The sequence below is a fragment of the Lipotes vexillifer genome, unplaced genomic scaffold (assembly GCF_000442215.2).
Source record: "Lipotes vexillifer unplaced genomic scaffold, Lipotes_vexillifer_v1.1 scaffold1116, whole genome shotgun sequence".
Taxonomy (NCBI): domain Eukaryota; kingdom Metazoa; phylum Chordata; class Mammalia; order Artiodactyla; family Lipotidae; genus Lipotes; species Lipotes vexillifer.
Genome location: NW_006797545.1, coordinates 352,844 through 368,249, shown reverse-complemented (window position 1 = coordinate 368,249; position 15,406 = coordinate 352,844). Strand labels below are relative to the sequence as shown.

Sequence of the window (15,406 nt, the reverse complement as noted above, 5' to 3'; positions counted from 1 at the left end):
GGCCCGAACCCGCGTCCCCTGCATTGGCAGGCGGACTCTCAACCACTGCGCCACCAGGGAAGCCCCATTGTGTTATTCTTATATGGTTATTTATCAGGTAAATATTTTTTGGACTTACTGTTCACCATGAACTATTTACTATGAAGTTTTCTAGGCACTAGGATATAACAGCAAACAGAACAGCAACGTCTCTGCCCTTGAGCTTACACTGAAGTTGGAGAGATTATGAATCAACAAACAAACACATAAATAATAATATGTTAGGGTGTGAGAGTGCTATGATGAAAAATGAAGCTGGTAAGGGGGTAGTGGTGACTTGGGGTGCTGGTTTAGAGTTTGGTCAGAGGACGTCTTTCTGAGGTGCTCTCGTTAATATCTAAAGTAGCAGAAGAGAGTCAGCGTCATAAAGATGAGAAATTCTCCCAGAACTCATTACTCATATGTTTCTTTGTACACACTGTTTAGTTAAAATATATATAGAGATAGATAGATAGATAGATATACAATCCAAAAATATGGATTCAATCAAGCAAGCTGTGTGTGCCCAGGGAAGAGCTATACCAGGAAAATAAAAGAGTTCATTACAGTTTTCCTGGTAATGGGAAGAGAATAGGAGCAATGCAGCTATTAGAGACGCAGGCTGTTCTGTATGGATAGAGGTGGAGGAGTGTCAGTGAAACGTGCTGGCTGCAAAAAGCACATTGTAGAACTGTGTGTGTAACACCATAATTTTAGAATGAATGAAGCCTCCTTTTGAGTATATGCACAAACATGCCTGAGAGGATGAGGACAGCAGCTACTACCATTGGCTAGTCTTAGGAAACCAGTCTTAGGAATTGGGGTGGAGAGAGAACTTTCACTTTTACCTTTAATCTGTACTGTTTTACAATTTTTTTTTTTTTAAAGAGCACATGTTAATTTTTAATCCTAAAAGATGCATTATTAAATGAGGTAGGGAGAAAACATACTTTATTTATTTATTTATTGGCCGCACCACATGGCTTGCAGGATCTTAGTTCCCTGACCAGGGATTGAACCTGGGCCCTGGCAGTGAAAGCACTGAGTCCTAACCACTGGACCGCCAGGGAATCCCAAGAAAACATACTTTAAACGGATTAGCTGTACAGTCTTCATCCTGGGCAGCAGGATTTGAATTAAATAGTATTATCTCTAAATAACCAGATAGATAGTATCCTCAAGCAGATAGAAGTATCCTCAAGCAGTTACTTATCAAAAAATGAGAGAGAGAGAGAGAGAGAGAGAGAGAGAGAGAGAGAGCAGCTGTTTACAAGTAGAAGCGAAAAGGAGGGTGTTCCTGGTCTTGCCTGAAATATGTTCTCCATTGTGCTGAGACCTTCTCCAGAATAGAAACCGGAACTAGCCTAAGCCAACCTGCTGTGTTTCAGTTGTGTGTCTTGTTGCCTTGTTCAGCTTCAGGAGAATGACTGGGGGGTAATCAGAAAGCCTTGGGAGGTAGGGCAGGGGTGAGGGCAGGGGTGGAGGTAGATGCCACTCGGGCAGGGGCACTAAGTGGCTTGGTCAGTGGGGACTTTTTGCCTCTGCCTGAGAGACACACCCCTTACCTTTTGGCCTTTTCTATGGTCTCAGAAGGTGCCCACCAGTCACCTCCATGCTTTCCCTGAGCACACGTGCATTAGGTTGAGAGCTGAGGAACCACTTTGCTCTTAGATCTGATTGTTCAAGTCCTGGGATCTGAGTGAGAAGCTGACGAAATGGGAATAAGGGTTTTGTTTGTTTGTGGTGCTCTGGAGGCCTGGGTTTGAAATTCCACTGGACAGTTTTTACTGTGTTCATAATAGAGAATCTTTTTCTTTCCTTGTCTCTTGGTGGGTGCAGGAGAGAAGAAAATGGGACAATGCTGTAGTAGTGAAAACTTACCGACTTTAATAATGAAACACATTTTGAGGCAGGGAGGTCTGTGACCACCCGGGGATCTTCCATCGCCAGCACTCTGCAGCCTTTCTCTGCTGAAGATGTGAACTCTCTGCCTTCAGTTTGGGGAGAGTCCTTTGGAGGCACTGAGCACCCTATATGTCTATATCCTTGGCTTTGGGGACCCACCTGGGTTTGATTCCTAGCTTGCCTGCTTACAAGCTGTATAACTTGTCTTGACTCTAACTTTCTGTTTCCTCATCTGTCGAATTAGGTGACTCATGGTGTTCACCTCAGGGTTCTTGTGAGATGATCCTGCAGAGCGCTCTGTAGAGTACTAAGAACATGGTCAGTGCTTAAAGTTAGCTTTCGTTATTACCGATGGCACATGGAAATTTCTGCCCAGCATTTCTGAGCTATGCACACCAATTGAAGGAGAGAATGAACATTGCTAATTTTAACGAGCAGAGGAAGAAAAGGTGCATGTTATAGCTCACTGTAAATCAGGATTTCAGCTCTATTTGTTGGCCTTCAATTTGCCAGTGGTGGGGAGAGCAAGAAGGCCAGAAGGCCAAACCCCTCTGTGTGGAGCTTCACCACCCATGATGTGGGGACAGGTGGCAGCTCTGCAGTGGAATGGCAGGCCAGACCAGAGATGTCGGGTCAAAACCAGGAATTCTGGAGACTGGGGAGTGTGTGTTTTAACTGCCTGAACTTACACGATAGTTAACATTTGTCTCCCCTCAGCAACAACCCCCCCCCGCCTTTTTTTTTTTTCAGTGATCTAGACTTCGCTGGAATATTTCTAAAAACCTATTAGGAGTGGTTCCAGTGTGAGACTTCTAGAGAAGAGAGGGGAGAATGTGTTGGCTAAGTGACTTTGGATCAGACAAATACAGATTTTAATAACAATCCAGTTTTTTTTTTTTTTTAAGCTCTGATACCTCATTTTGCTCATCTGTAAAGTGGAGACAGTAAAAGTATCTACCTTAGGGGTTAGAAGTATACGGGAAAATCATATCAAGTGTATAATATAGTGTCTCTTACAGAGTAAAGACTAAATGCTAGAAGTTTTTATGAATGGCTAATACAGGTAAGCGTTTTGAAGATAAAAGATATCTAGAACAGCAGGGAAATTATCAAAGTTCATATGTAAATAGAAGTAATTGGTGGGATTTTTTAAAAAAGGGCTGTCTTTCATCTTGCCTGGAATGTCTGAAGAATTGTCAGGATATACACTCAGCTGTTGATGGTTATTAATAATTTGGGGCTTCCCTGGTGGCGCAGTGGTTGAGAGTCCGCCTGCCGATGCAGGGGACATGGGTTCGTGCCCTGGTCCGGGAAGATTCCACATGCCGCAGAGCGACTGGGCCCGTGAGCCATGGCCGCTGAGCCTGCGCGTCCGGAACCTGTTCTCCGCAATGGGAGAGGCCACAACAGTGAGAGGCCCGCGTACCGCAAAAAAAAAAAAAAAAAAAAAAAAAAAAAATTGACATTTTTGTTTTGAGAAAAAGACCTTTTGTAGGCTAATTGTATCCATTTTCTAAAGAATTTATCTTGGTTTTTATGATGTTGTGTCTACAAAATGTAGGGACAGCCCTCACTTTATGATCCAGTTCATTTTTTGAATCCTGAATAGCAAGGTTGCAGGCTGAGGTTTCCCTGTCCTGCTCTCTTTCTGTCTGGATAACCTGGGGCCTCCATCTCAGACTCTCTGGGCTGTATCAGTTCCTTAGAAAATGATGGGGGTGGACCTTCTAGGACCAAATGCTGGAGTCCTGTGAGTATCAGAGACTTGTTCTAAATAGGTTATATTTTAGTCTTAAAGGGGAGTTTAAAGCAGTGGACCTTAGCCAGGGACATTTCTATCCCGTGCAGGCCATCTGGGAAGTTTAAGGACATGTTTTTGGTGGCCCCAGTGATGGGAGGTTTTATCATCCATAAATTCCATTTCACTTCAGAAGAGTAAAGGGGGCATTACCAAACATTTGATATAAAAAAGGAGCTCAGGGCCTGATAGGGCTGAAAACCATTGCTTTAAAGGGTAGCTAATGATAAGAACAGTAACAGCATTATTATAATAATATTATGATGATGGTATTTGGTTGCTAGATTTTGGTTTGGGGAATACAGGAAGAAGGGGTGCTAAGGGTTCCCTGACCTTGTGTTCAGTTTGAGCCCATAGTGGGCTGGAAAGTTGAAAACAGGAACAGAGGCCACAGTAAGGGTTGTTTAGAAAACACCCGATTGGGACCCCTTGCTTCCCGGATATTTCTAGCTCTCTCTGTCCCCAGGGCCTCTGGTGATTGTGGGGTCGGCTGGTGACCTCTGTTGACTTCTGCTGGTTGCAGAATCGTGCATTCACACGATGTCCTCATTGGTTAAGCTGCCTTCCAGAAGTGCATTCCTCCACACCCTCTGGGGAGTGGTAGGGAAGTGTCTGCCCACGTTCCCCTTAGAAAAAGCATGTTTCGTCAAGCTTGTTGCCTTTGAACTCTTCAGCAGAACTGTATAGAGCCTTTGCTGATTGCAGCACCAGCTCAGTCAGCTTTCCCCTGCGTGTGATATTATCAACAATGATGTTATGTAAAATAACATTTCTTCTCAAAGGATGGTCATGATAACAGAAATAATGGATTTTATTAGCACACACCATGTACGAGGCTCTGTGTTGAGTGCTTTAATGCTTGTATGAACACCATGGGGCCAGTGTCTTGATTTCCATACAGAACACCTGAAGCCTGGGGAGTTTTAGTGACTTGCCAAAGACCCCAGCGCTGCTAAGTGATGGAGGCAGAATGTGAACATAGTGGGTCTCATGTTGCTCTCCGTGTCCTGTGCCTGAGTCCTAAACCATTGGATACAGAGAGATGATGCAATTTGGAAGTATCTGATTATGTGTTTATGCAGTCTAAAAGGCAAGAAGGCCTTGACGTGTCGCAGAACCTCAAACCCAGTAACAGTTACCGTGGGTCCCCAAGGGCCATGCGCATGCTTGGGGCTGGGGCCTGTCACACTGCTGTCCTCAGGCTGAGTCGCAGACTTTTATCCGGTAGCATCCTTGCCGGCGAAGGCCAGGAAAAGAACACGGTTCTCCTGAGGATTTGCTGCCTGGATCCTTTCCCATATACATATATTTTCCCTCTGGTTGAAGTTCAGGGCTACAATTCCTGTTCATTCCAGTCAGAATGTTGGCAGCTTGATCAATGATTTCCTGTGCCTTGATGATAAGTGGTGTTCCTCTATTAAGAGATCCATCTGTTTTTTTGTTTGTTTTTTTTTTCCGGTACGCGGGCCTCTCACCGCTGTGGCCTCTCCCGTTGCGGAGCACAGGCTCCGGACGCGCAGGCTCAGCGGCCGTGGCTCACGGGCCCAGCCGCTCCGCGGCATGTGGGATCCTCCCGGACCGGGGCACGAACCCACGTCCCCTGCATCGGCAGGCGGACGGACTCTCAACCACCGCGCCACCAGGGAAGCCCTGATCCATTTGTATTTTGAAGGTTTCAATGCACTTTGATTTCTTTATAATGGAATTTCATTTAGATTAGCTTCTTAACTGTGACCCTTTCCAGGGCTCTTGGCCAAAGTAAATTGTGCTAATGAGGAATAACAGAAACTTCAGGAAAATCATGTGCCCCTAAATTTCAGTCATGGCTATGGCCTTTGAGATCGTCTAGTCCAGACTAGACAGGAAATTTATAGATAAGGAAATGGAGTTCCAGGGAGGGAAGAGGGAGCATGTCCAGGGTCACGTCGCCACTTCTAGATCTTGCTACCAAAAGCACCTTCGCTGAAGGGTGTAAGGATGGTATGGATTATTTTTCTAAGATCTGTCATGTCGAAAACCTAACACAAAATCCCAATGCATGCTAGACTGGATTGTCAGTAAATATAGACCCTAGAATTTTAGACTTTTGTGTGCTAGACACACAGGGCATTTTTTTCTTTTAATCTAGGAAGTTTTATGGTTTGTAAATGGTCTCTGTTTTCCTTATGAAGGTCATACATGTTCACCTTGTAGAACAGGGGTTGGCAGACTATGTTCTTCGGCCAGATGGGCCCCTTGCCTGTCTTTGCAAATCAAGTTTTATTGGTGCATAGCCATGCCCATTTGCTTACTTGCTGTCCACAGTGGCAGAGTTGAGTAGCTGAGGCAGAGACCCTGTGACCTGCAAAACCTAAAATATTTACTATCTGACCCTTTACAGAGAGAGTTTGCCCAATCATGCTGTAAAACATCTAAAAAAAACATACAGAGAAATGCCACTAAAAAGAAAATCAAGTATTCATATCTCACCCTTAGGGATTTAGGTTGATTTTAATTTTACCATTTTCATGGCTAAATATTTTGAAAATTTCTTATTGTTTCCTGAGGATAAATTCCTAGAATAACTGAGCCAGTGCACGAGAATGGTTTTTTAGGTTCCTGGTACTTAGTGCGGAATGTCTTTTGAGCTTGCACTCCCATCAGCAGTGCCCGTACTTTGCCAGCATTCAACAAACCAACACGACCCCCTTTGCTAATGGATTTGGTTTGCTTTCACCCATGTAGGGGCAGGTTCAAGGCGGTGGTCTGCGTCCTGTCTGCAGTTACAACGTGCCTGGCATTTGTCAAGCCTGCCATCAACAACATCTCTCTGATGACCCTGGGGGTTCCTTGCACGGCGCTGCTCGTTGCTGAGCTAAGGAGGTGGGTGCAGGTCTTCCTGCCTGGCGCTGAGGCTGTCCCTGGGGTAGGAGCAAACCAGCTCCTGGTTCTTTTACTGCCCTTGAATGTGGAAGAGGAGTTACCCCTCACAAACAGTAGTTCCTGACTTTTGGATTAGCATCAAGTTGCCTGGTTTGGTTCAGAATGTTAATGATCTCATTTTCAGAAAGAGGGGAGCAGTGTATGCAATGCATCCCAGTGGTTCGAAACTAGCTTAGGAGGAACATCTCAAGGACCTGGTGAGTGCCTAGACCAAGCTGCCTAGAGTTAATTCTGTAGAAAGGAGAATAGATGTGCTCATGTGACAAGAATAAGGAGGAAAGCAAAGTCCTAGAGAGGCTATTGCATTTACATACAGAAGGAAAAAGAAATGAATGTCTATATACAAAGCAGCACTGCTACTTTCTCTGAGGCTTAGTTTCTTACAGTCGATCAGGTAAAGCCTTTGCTGTTTGCATAAGCATTTTCTTGTGAAAAGTTGTATGTGCCGAGTTCAGGTTGATATCCAGAAACATTTTAGTTTAGCTCTTGTGCGTTTATGACTGTCTTATTCAGCCCCAATTAAAACACAATTCAACCACTGCCCTTATTGTAATACTCTTTGAAAATGCTTCTTTTTCTCTGCACTCACTTGTAGACATCCATTTTAATTCATGACTCATGGTCATGGACATAGATGCTCTTAATTGAAGTCTTATATTTATCTACCTTAGAGTTTCTCTGTGTAATGTGTTATAAGCTTTCTCTCAGTCTTTGTTTTGAGTGGTGACATGTATATATTTCCTTCCATTGCTTTGCCTCTAGGTGTTGTTTTGATTATCAGCAATGCCAGGCAGGGACAGAGGTGGTTGAAGAGGTATTTAAACTTGCTGGCTGGCAGTGGAAAGACTGTCCTGTCTTGTCTTGTTTTGTCTTGTCGGCTTTGAGTAGCCTTCACGGACCTGGGAAGTAAGAGACCCATTTCAGAACACTAACAGATCTTAAAACTCTTTGGAAAACAATTATTGGGTTGGCCAAAAGTTTCATTCGTTTTTTTCCATAAGATGGCTCTAGTAGTACTTAGTTGTCTTTAACTTCATTCAAAACAATTTTGTTAGATTGTATGTGACAGCTGTCATATTGGCGTGCATTTAAAAAAACTACTTATTGGGACTTCGTTGGTGGCACAGTGCTTAAGAATCCGCCTGCCAATGCAGGGGATGCGGGTTTGAGCCCTGGTCCGGGAAGATCCCACATGCTGCGGAGCAGCTAAGCCCGTGCACCACAACTACTGAGGCTGTGTGCCACAACTGCTGAGCCTGTGCTCTAGAGCCCCTGAGCCACAACTACTGGAGCCCGTGCGCCTAGAGCCCGTGTTCTGCAACAAGAGAAGCCACCACAATGAGAAATCCGCGCACCGCAACAAAGAGTAGTCCCTGCACGCCGCAACTAGAGAAAGCCCGTGCACAGCAGCCAAGACCCGACGCAGCCAAAAACAAATTTTAAAAAAGACGTTAAAATTGGTGAATTTTTGTAGCCGTTTTAATATTGAAGATGGAAGAAAAAAAGCAACTTTTTTGGCTTACTGTGCTGTATTATTTCAAGAAAGGTAAAAATGCAACCAAAATGCAAGAAAAGATTTGTGCAGTGTATTGAGAAGGTGGTCTGACTGATCGAACATGTCAAAAGGGTTTATGAAGTTTCATTCTGGACATTTCTCGCTGGGTGATGCTCCCCGGTCGGGTACACCAGGTGAAGTTGATAGTGATCAAATCGAGACGTTAATTGAGAACAGTCAACGTTATACCACGAGGGAGACAGCCGACATACTCAAAATATCCAAATCAAGCGTTGAAAATCATTTGTACCAGCTTGGTTATGTTCATGGCTTTGATGTTTGTGTTCCATGTAAGTTAAGCGAGAAAAACCTTCTTGACCGTATTTCTGCATGTTATTCTCTGCTTAATCGTAATGAAAACCTTCCATTTTTAAAACAAATTGTGATGGGCAGTGAACAGTGGATGCTGTACAATAATGTGGAATGGAAGAGATTGTGGGGCAAGCGAAATGAACCACGACCAACCACACCTTCATCCAAAGAAGGTGATGTTGTGTATATGGTGGGATTGGAAGGGAGTCCCGTATCATGAGCTCCTTCTGGAAAACCAAACGATTAATTCCAACAGATACTGCTCCCAGTTAGACCAACTGAAAGCAGCACTCGGCGAAAAGCATCCGGAATTAGTCAATAGAAAACGCATAATCTTCCATCAGGATAACGCAAGACCGCATGTTTCTTTGATGACCAGTCAAAAACTTACAGCTTGGCTGGGAAGTTCTGATTCATCCGTCATATTCACCAGACATTGCACCTTCGGATTTCCATTTATTTTGGTCTTCACAAACTTCTCCTAACAGAAGAAATGTCATTTCCCTGGAAGACTGTAAAAGGCATCTGGAACAGTTCTTTGCTCAAAAAGATTAAAAGTTTTGGCTGAGTAATATTCCATTGTATATATGTGCCACATCGTCTTTATCCATTCCTCTGTCGATGGACACTTAGGTTGCTTCCATGTCCTGGCTCTTGTAAATAGAGTTGCAATGAACATTGTGGTACATGACTCTTTTTGAATTATGGTTTTCTCTGGGTATATGCCCAGTAGTGGGATTTCTGGGTCACATGGTAGTTCTATTTTTAGTTTTGTGAGGAACCTCCATACTGTTCTCCATAGTGGCTGTATCAATTTACATTCCCACCAAGAGTGCAAGAGGGTTCCCTTTTCTCCACACCCTCTCCAGCGTTTATTGTTTGTAGAGTTTTTGATGATGGCCATTCTGACTGCTGTCAGGTGATACGTCATTGTAGTTCTGATTTGCATTTTTTTTTGATAATTAGTGATGTTGAACATCTTTTCATGTGCTTTTTGGCCATCTGTATGTTTTCTTTGGAGAAATGTCTATTTAGATTTCCATTTATTTTGGTCTTTACAAAATTCTCTTACTGGAAAAAGTTTCAGTTCCCTGGAAGACTGTAAAAGGCACCTGGAACAGGTGCTCAAAAAGAAAACATTTTGCAAAAGTGGAATTCTGAAGTTGCCTGAAAAATGGCAGAGGGTAGTGGAACAAAAGGGTGAATATGTTCAATAAAGTGCTGGGTGAAAATGAAAAATGTGTCTTTTATTTTCACTTAAAAACTGAAGGCACTTTTTGGCCAACCCAATAAATTGCCGATAAAGACATCTGAATGGATTTGTAACAGTCAGTCCAGTGATGCTGCCTGCTATTAGGACTGAAGTCAATAGAATGTTCTGCACTTAGCTATGTTTCTTGAGAATTCATTGCAATCTAGTTGTCATTTTAACTCCTGAGTCTAATCATCTGTTTTAGTCTAATTTTGTTAAAAAATAGCTAAGGAAAGGGAAACTTTTAAATTCATATTACCTAAACAAGAGCAAATGAAAGACAAGTGGTTAGGGCAGATGATTTTAAGGTTTAAATTCTGCTTCACAACTGTGATCTTTAAGCAGGGAAACATATCTTTCTTTAATATTCCAACCTTTGCAAGTAACGATAGAGGAAATAATTTCTGTTCCATACTTAAAATCTTAGCCCCTAAAAAGCTAGTCATCGCTACTGCTAATTGGTCTTCATCACGACATTAGCAAATTGCCGCATCATGGGAAATATCCCCCCTTCCACCTAGGGTCAGCCTTTCTACCCCTTGATAATTCCCTCTTCTCTCATGCTTAGTTTACCCCTGTAAGTTGTCTACTCTGTCATCCCTCCCTCTCCAAAGGATCCATCCCATTAGCCTGCAGCCGTGTTTGAGTCTCCCCCATCTTCTCTAACACCCAAACCTGGACTCAGTCACATCTGTCCCCAGCCATCACCCTTTCTCTCTCCTGTCTGTCGCAGCCTCGCTTATTTAAAAGTGGTCTCCAGGGAATTCCCTGGCCGGTCCAGTGGTTAGCACTTGGAGCTTTCACGGCTGTGGCCCGGGTTCAATCCCTGGTCGAGGAACTAAGATCCTGTAAGCCATGTGGCATGGCCACACACACACACACACACACACACAAATAAATAAATAAAATTGTCTCCATCCATCACCTCTCATTTAGTCTTCAAGCCACTCCAATCTGGCTTCTGCCCCCACTTCAATACCCAAACCCTCTTGGTTGTGCATCCAATGGTCATTTTTCTGTCCTCCTGAATCTCAGCTCTCTGCACAATTCACCCCCTCATCCTTGGAACATTCTTTACCGTGACTCCTATGACGCCACACCCTCCTGAGTTTCTACCAACTCTGCAGCAGGTCCTCTCAAGCCCCTCTTGTAAACTCCTTCTTTTCTATGCACCTGTCCATGTAGGGACCCCATAAGGTACACCGTCACCTCTCTGCTTTTCTCCCGCTATATTTCCCCCTACAACCTCTTGTCTACTCCATGGCTTTAATTCCTGTACGTATGCAAATGGCTCTAACCCAGTCCTTCCTTCTACTCCACCACTGTGTATCTAGCTGCCTGCCTGACCTCTCCAACTCCACATATCACAGGCATCTCAAATCCAACTTATCCAAACCCAGATTCCTGATCTCCCTTTCCAGTTCTGGCTCTCTTAATATTTCCAACCTCAGTAAATTAGAGCACCATTTACCCATTTGCTCAAGCCGGAAGTCTGGCTTCCTCTTCCTTCCCCAATCATCTCATCTGATCATCATTTTTCTGTTGGTTGGCATCACAATTAGGTTAAAGTTCAAAATCCTCCACGTGGTCCCTGCCTGTGGATCTCTCCCCCACAGAGCTCCCCTTACATTCTGTCCTCCAGCCATTCTGACCTTCCGTGTCCCCAAGGGGGCCTGGCTCCTCCCGGCTCCAGGTTTGGGTGCATGCTGTCCCTTCTTTCTGACCCTCTTGCTTGGTTCATTTCTGCTCGTCCGTCAGGTTTTGGCTCAACCATTTATATGCTCTCATAGCACCTCAAATTTCTCCTTTATGGCCGCCATCTTGGTTGTAATTTAAAAAGTATTCGTGCTGTTGTTTCGCTCAGTGTCTGTCTCCTCTGCTTGACGTAACTCCACGTGGGCAGGGACGAGGACCCCGTACACTGCTGTGTCACACTTCCCACTCAAGTCCCGGAGAGGAAAGGGAAGATGCTCGTTGGCCTGCTTTGATAACATCCCCAGCAAGAAGATGCCCTGTCACTCTTGTCATGTCCTTCCAGAGTGTTCCCTGCTTGTCATCAGCAATGATCTGTCATGTCTCAGCTAAATGTTCCTCATCCCACCTCCCTCTGCTCAGAACAGATAGGGGAGGGGCTGTTTTTTAGCTTTCCATTTCTCGTTAGCCTTATTCCTAGAGCTTGTTTCTAGTCTTTTCATACATTCATTGTCCTTATTAAACCTTCTCTCAGAGCAGGAGGAAACAAAATTTTCTTATGTCTGGGGGTCATGACCTGACAGTGACTGACATTTGTGTTGTCACATCACCAAGTGACTCAGCTGTGTTGAGAATATTTTGAAATAGACTTTTTCTGATTATACGAGTGAATTTATTGTTAAGGAAAACTTTGAGAGCACAACAAAGGGTCAAGAAGAAAAGAAACGACAGCCATCCTCTCGGTTTTTCTATCCTAAAATAGGGTCCTGATGTATATGTGTGTATATATATGACTTGTGTCCTGCTTTTCCCGTTTAACCTCACATTGACATTGTGATATAAGCCCTGAAAAGTGGGGATAAAACCTGATGAAGCTCAGGTTTGTTCAAGCCTCAAGTTCACATAGCCCTTGTTAGTGGTGTAGAGCAGGACCTGTGTCTCTAGAAGCAGAGAAAGGGTCAGTACCAGGTGCCCTGAGCCCCTGACTCTGCAGGGCTTTGCTTTCCCTCCCTGCTTCACAAATGTCAGCCCCCGCCCCGCCTCTTCCGTGACCACCTGCCTTTCAGCCTCTCTTGCCACGTACACTGCATCTGCAGCTCTCTGTGCTGGTGTGGCCCTTAAGCCAGATTTCCTAGGTTTAGTTAAATTGAGCTTACATAGCTCCTGTTATACCAGACTAACTGTCTACGTATTTGTTGATGCTTGTCTTTGTTAGTTTTCATTTTACCTTTTAACATGGCAAGAGGCCTGTTTATTATTATTATTTTTTATAAATTTTTATTTTATTTTTGGCTGCGTTGGGTCTTCGTTGCTGCACGCGGGCTTTTCTCTGGTTGCCGCGAGCAGGGGCTACTCTTCGCTGTGGTGCGCGGGTTTCTCATTGTGGTGGCTTCTCTTGCTGCAGAGCACGGGCTCTAGACGTGCGGGCTTCAGTAGTTGTGGCACATAGGCTCAGTAGTTGTGGCTCATGGGCCCTTGAGCGCAGGCTCAGTAGTTGTGGCACATGAGCTTAGTTGCTCCACGGCACGTGGGATCTTCCCAGACCCGGGCTCGAACCCATGTCTCCTGCATCGGCAGGCAGATTCTTAACCACTGCGCCACCAGGGAAGCCCAGGCCTGCTTATTTTGCCTTGTACAGTGCCTGGTGTGGATTCTGAGAATTTGGTACCCAATCAATATTGTTACTGTTTTTTTTTATTTTTTAATTTTTTTTTAATCTAAAAAAATGTTCTGATCAGATCGCTAGGAGGCAGTTAAAATAAAGAAGTGAAGGACGGTTTTATCTGTTCATGGAGCAAAGCCTTATTTTTAAGTGCCTATTGTGGACCAGGCACTGTTGCTAGATGCTGGATATACATTAGTAAAAGAGTAGGCCTAGTTCCTGCTCTCATTGGTCTTACAGTCTAGGCGGATACTAGGTATTAACAAACACTTAAACAAATACACAATCTCAGCTTGTGATGCATGTTATGAGGGAAGATGGCAGGGCCCCAGGAGAGAATGTGATGGGGAGTTCAGTGGTACTTGGGCTGTCAGAGAAAGTCTATTTGGGAAAGTGCCCTTGAAGCTGAGACCTGCAGGGGTGGAGAAAAATGGGCGGAGTGAGGGGACGGGGCTCTGGGAGAGGGGCCGCGGGTCCAAGGGTGAGCCGTTCAGAGGAGGGTGTGCTGAAGAGGAGAGGGAAAATGGAAATTGTTCGTCTCTGTTTTTGTCACTAACCTGGAAAGTAGTCACTACTTACGTCATGGGGCTCTATTAATTCTTTCAAAAATTTTTTCAAGTGGTGCATTTAGCCCTCCTACCGACAGCGTTTCTCAGTTTGTTTTCTGAGCCGGTCTCTCTGAGCCTGCTGTCCATCCCATTTTCACTGACGCTTTCACTCATGTTTCTATCAGGCAGCTGGGAAAGGTACCAGCAAGTCAGGCTTTTGACACCGTCTACTCGTTCAACAAATAGGAACCAATAAATATGAGCCCTTCTTGGGTGAGATATTACGTTAGATGCTGACCCCAGAGAGTGAGCAAGCTTGACTGACCGGGGAGCAGTCCTTTAGGGGAAAGAGGCCCTGAGGGAGGGTTCGAAGGACCCTCGGGCACCAACTGCCTCTGGGCATTTCTCCCTAGGAATAGAAGTCACCCACTTTGGGAGCCATTTGGTGACAAGGAAAGAGAACGGCAGCTGAAATTTCCTTTGAGCTGTTGGGATTTTTTCAGAAACACTTTTGTTCCAGTGTGCGTTCAGGAGTACTGTGAGTCTCCTATGTGCCTGGCGCTGTCCCAGGGGCTGGAGGTGCAGCAGTGAGCAGCTTACCTGCTGGTAGGAGGTAGGTCTTAAATATATAAGGAAAACACGGAGGATGTCAGCGGGGCTGTAATCGCTACAGAGAGAGCTGGAGGAGGGAAGAGGGTGTAGCAAGGGTCACTTAGGGGGTAGAAACAGGTGGTGCGATTGTTAGGAGCAGTGCTCAGCAGAGGGTTCACTGAGTGACATCTGAGCAAAGACTTGGAGGTGGCGAGCCGCGTGTATGTCTGGGAACAGCATTCCAGGTGGCAGGAACGGCAAGTGTTAAGGCCTGGAGGAATGTGCCCAGGATTTTGGAGGAATGGCAGAGGTCCGTGGGGGGTTTGATGAGCAGAGGCAGTGAGGGGCAGGGTGTGGAGGACGGGTGTGGAGCACAGAGGAGAAGCCAGCGCGCTGGGGCCTCGGGGCCTCCGTGAGCACTTTGATTGCCCTCTGGGAGAAGGGAAGCAGTCGGAGGCTTTTGGGCAGGGTGTTGAGAGGTGACTGTAGGAGCGGGGTTGGATGGAGGCAGTGGCTGTAACTCAGGCAGGAGATGATGGTGGCTTGGACCCAGGTGGACGTGATGGAAGGAGGTCAGATTTTGGATATATATTGAGGGGCTGATGGATTGGATGTGGGGTGTGTGAGAAAGAGAACAAGGACTGCAGAATTCTTGGCCTGAGGTCCTGAAAGCACAGTGACCTCTTCCTGAGAGGGCTGGGAGAGGAACGGGCATCGGGCAGAGGGAAGGATTTAGGAGTACGTTGTGGACGTGTAAACTTTAGATCAACACTGGACATCGGGTGGACATGTCAAGAATGTGACATGTGGTTTGTTAAGTCTGGAGTCAAGGAGAGGCCTCGGTGAGGAGTGTGGCTTTTTGAGCCATCAGGGTACATACGGTGTTTACATCCGTGAGCACGTGTGATGGGGTGTTGGGTGGGAACCCCGGTGCCAAGGGGCCAGGGAGGCAAGAGGAAGCAGAGAAGTGGCCAGCCAGGTAACAGGAGCCAGGACTGACACGAGCTGTTCTCTGCATCCCCGGGCAGGTGTGACAACGTGCGTGTTTTTAAGCTGGGCCTCTTCTCGGGCCTCTGGTGGACCCTCGCCCTCTTCTGCTGGATCAGTGACCGGGCTTTCTGTGAGCTGCTGTCGTCCTTCCACTTTCCCT

At 45.4% G+C, this 15,406-nt stretch overlaps 1 protein-coding gene across 1 annotated transcript in view; it reads left to right on the top strand.

The window, feature by feature from the left end:
* Positions 1–15,406, top strand: part of ACER2 (alkaline ceramidase 2) — a 28,670-nt gene that overhangs the window by 9,791 nt on the left and 3,473 nt on the right. The window contains exons 4-5 of the mRNA XM_007469666.1: positions 6,446–6,583; positions 15,285–15,406. The exon at positions 15,285–15,406 is cut by the window's right edge and continues 37 nt beyond it. Of these exons, the coding sequence (XP_007469728.1) occupies positions 6,446–6,583; positions 15,285–15,406 (260 nt within the window). The remainder of the gene's footprint in view (positions 1–6,445; positions 6,584–15,284) is intronic.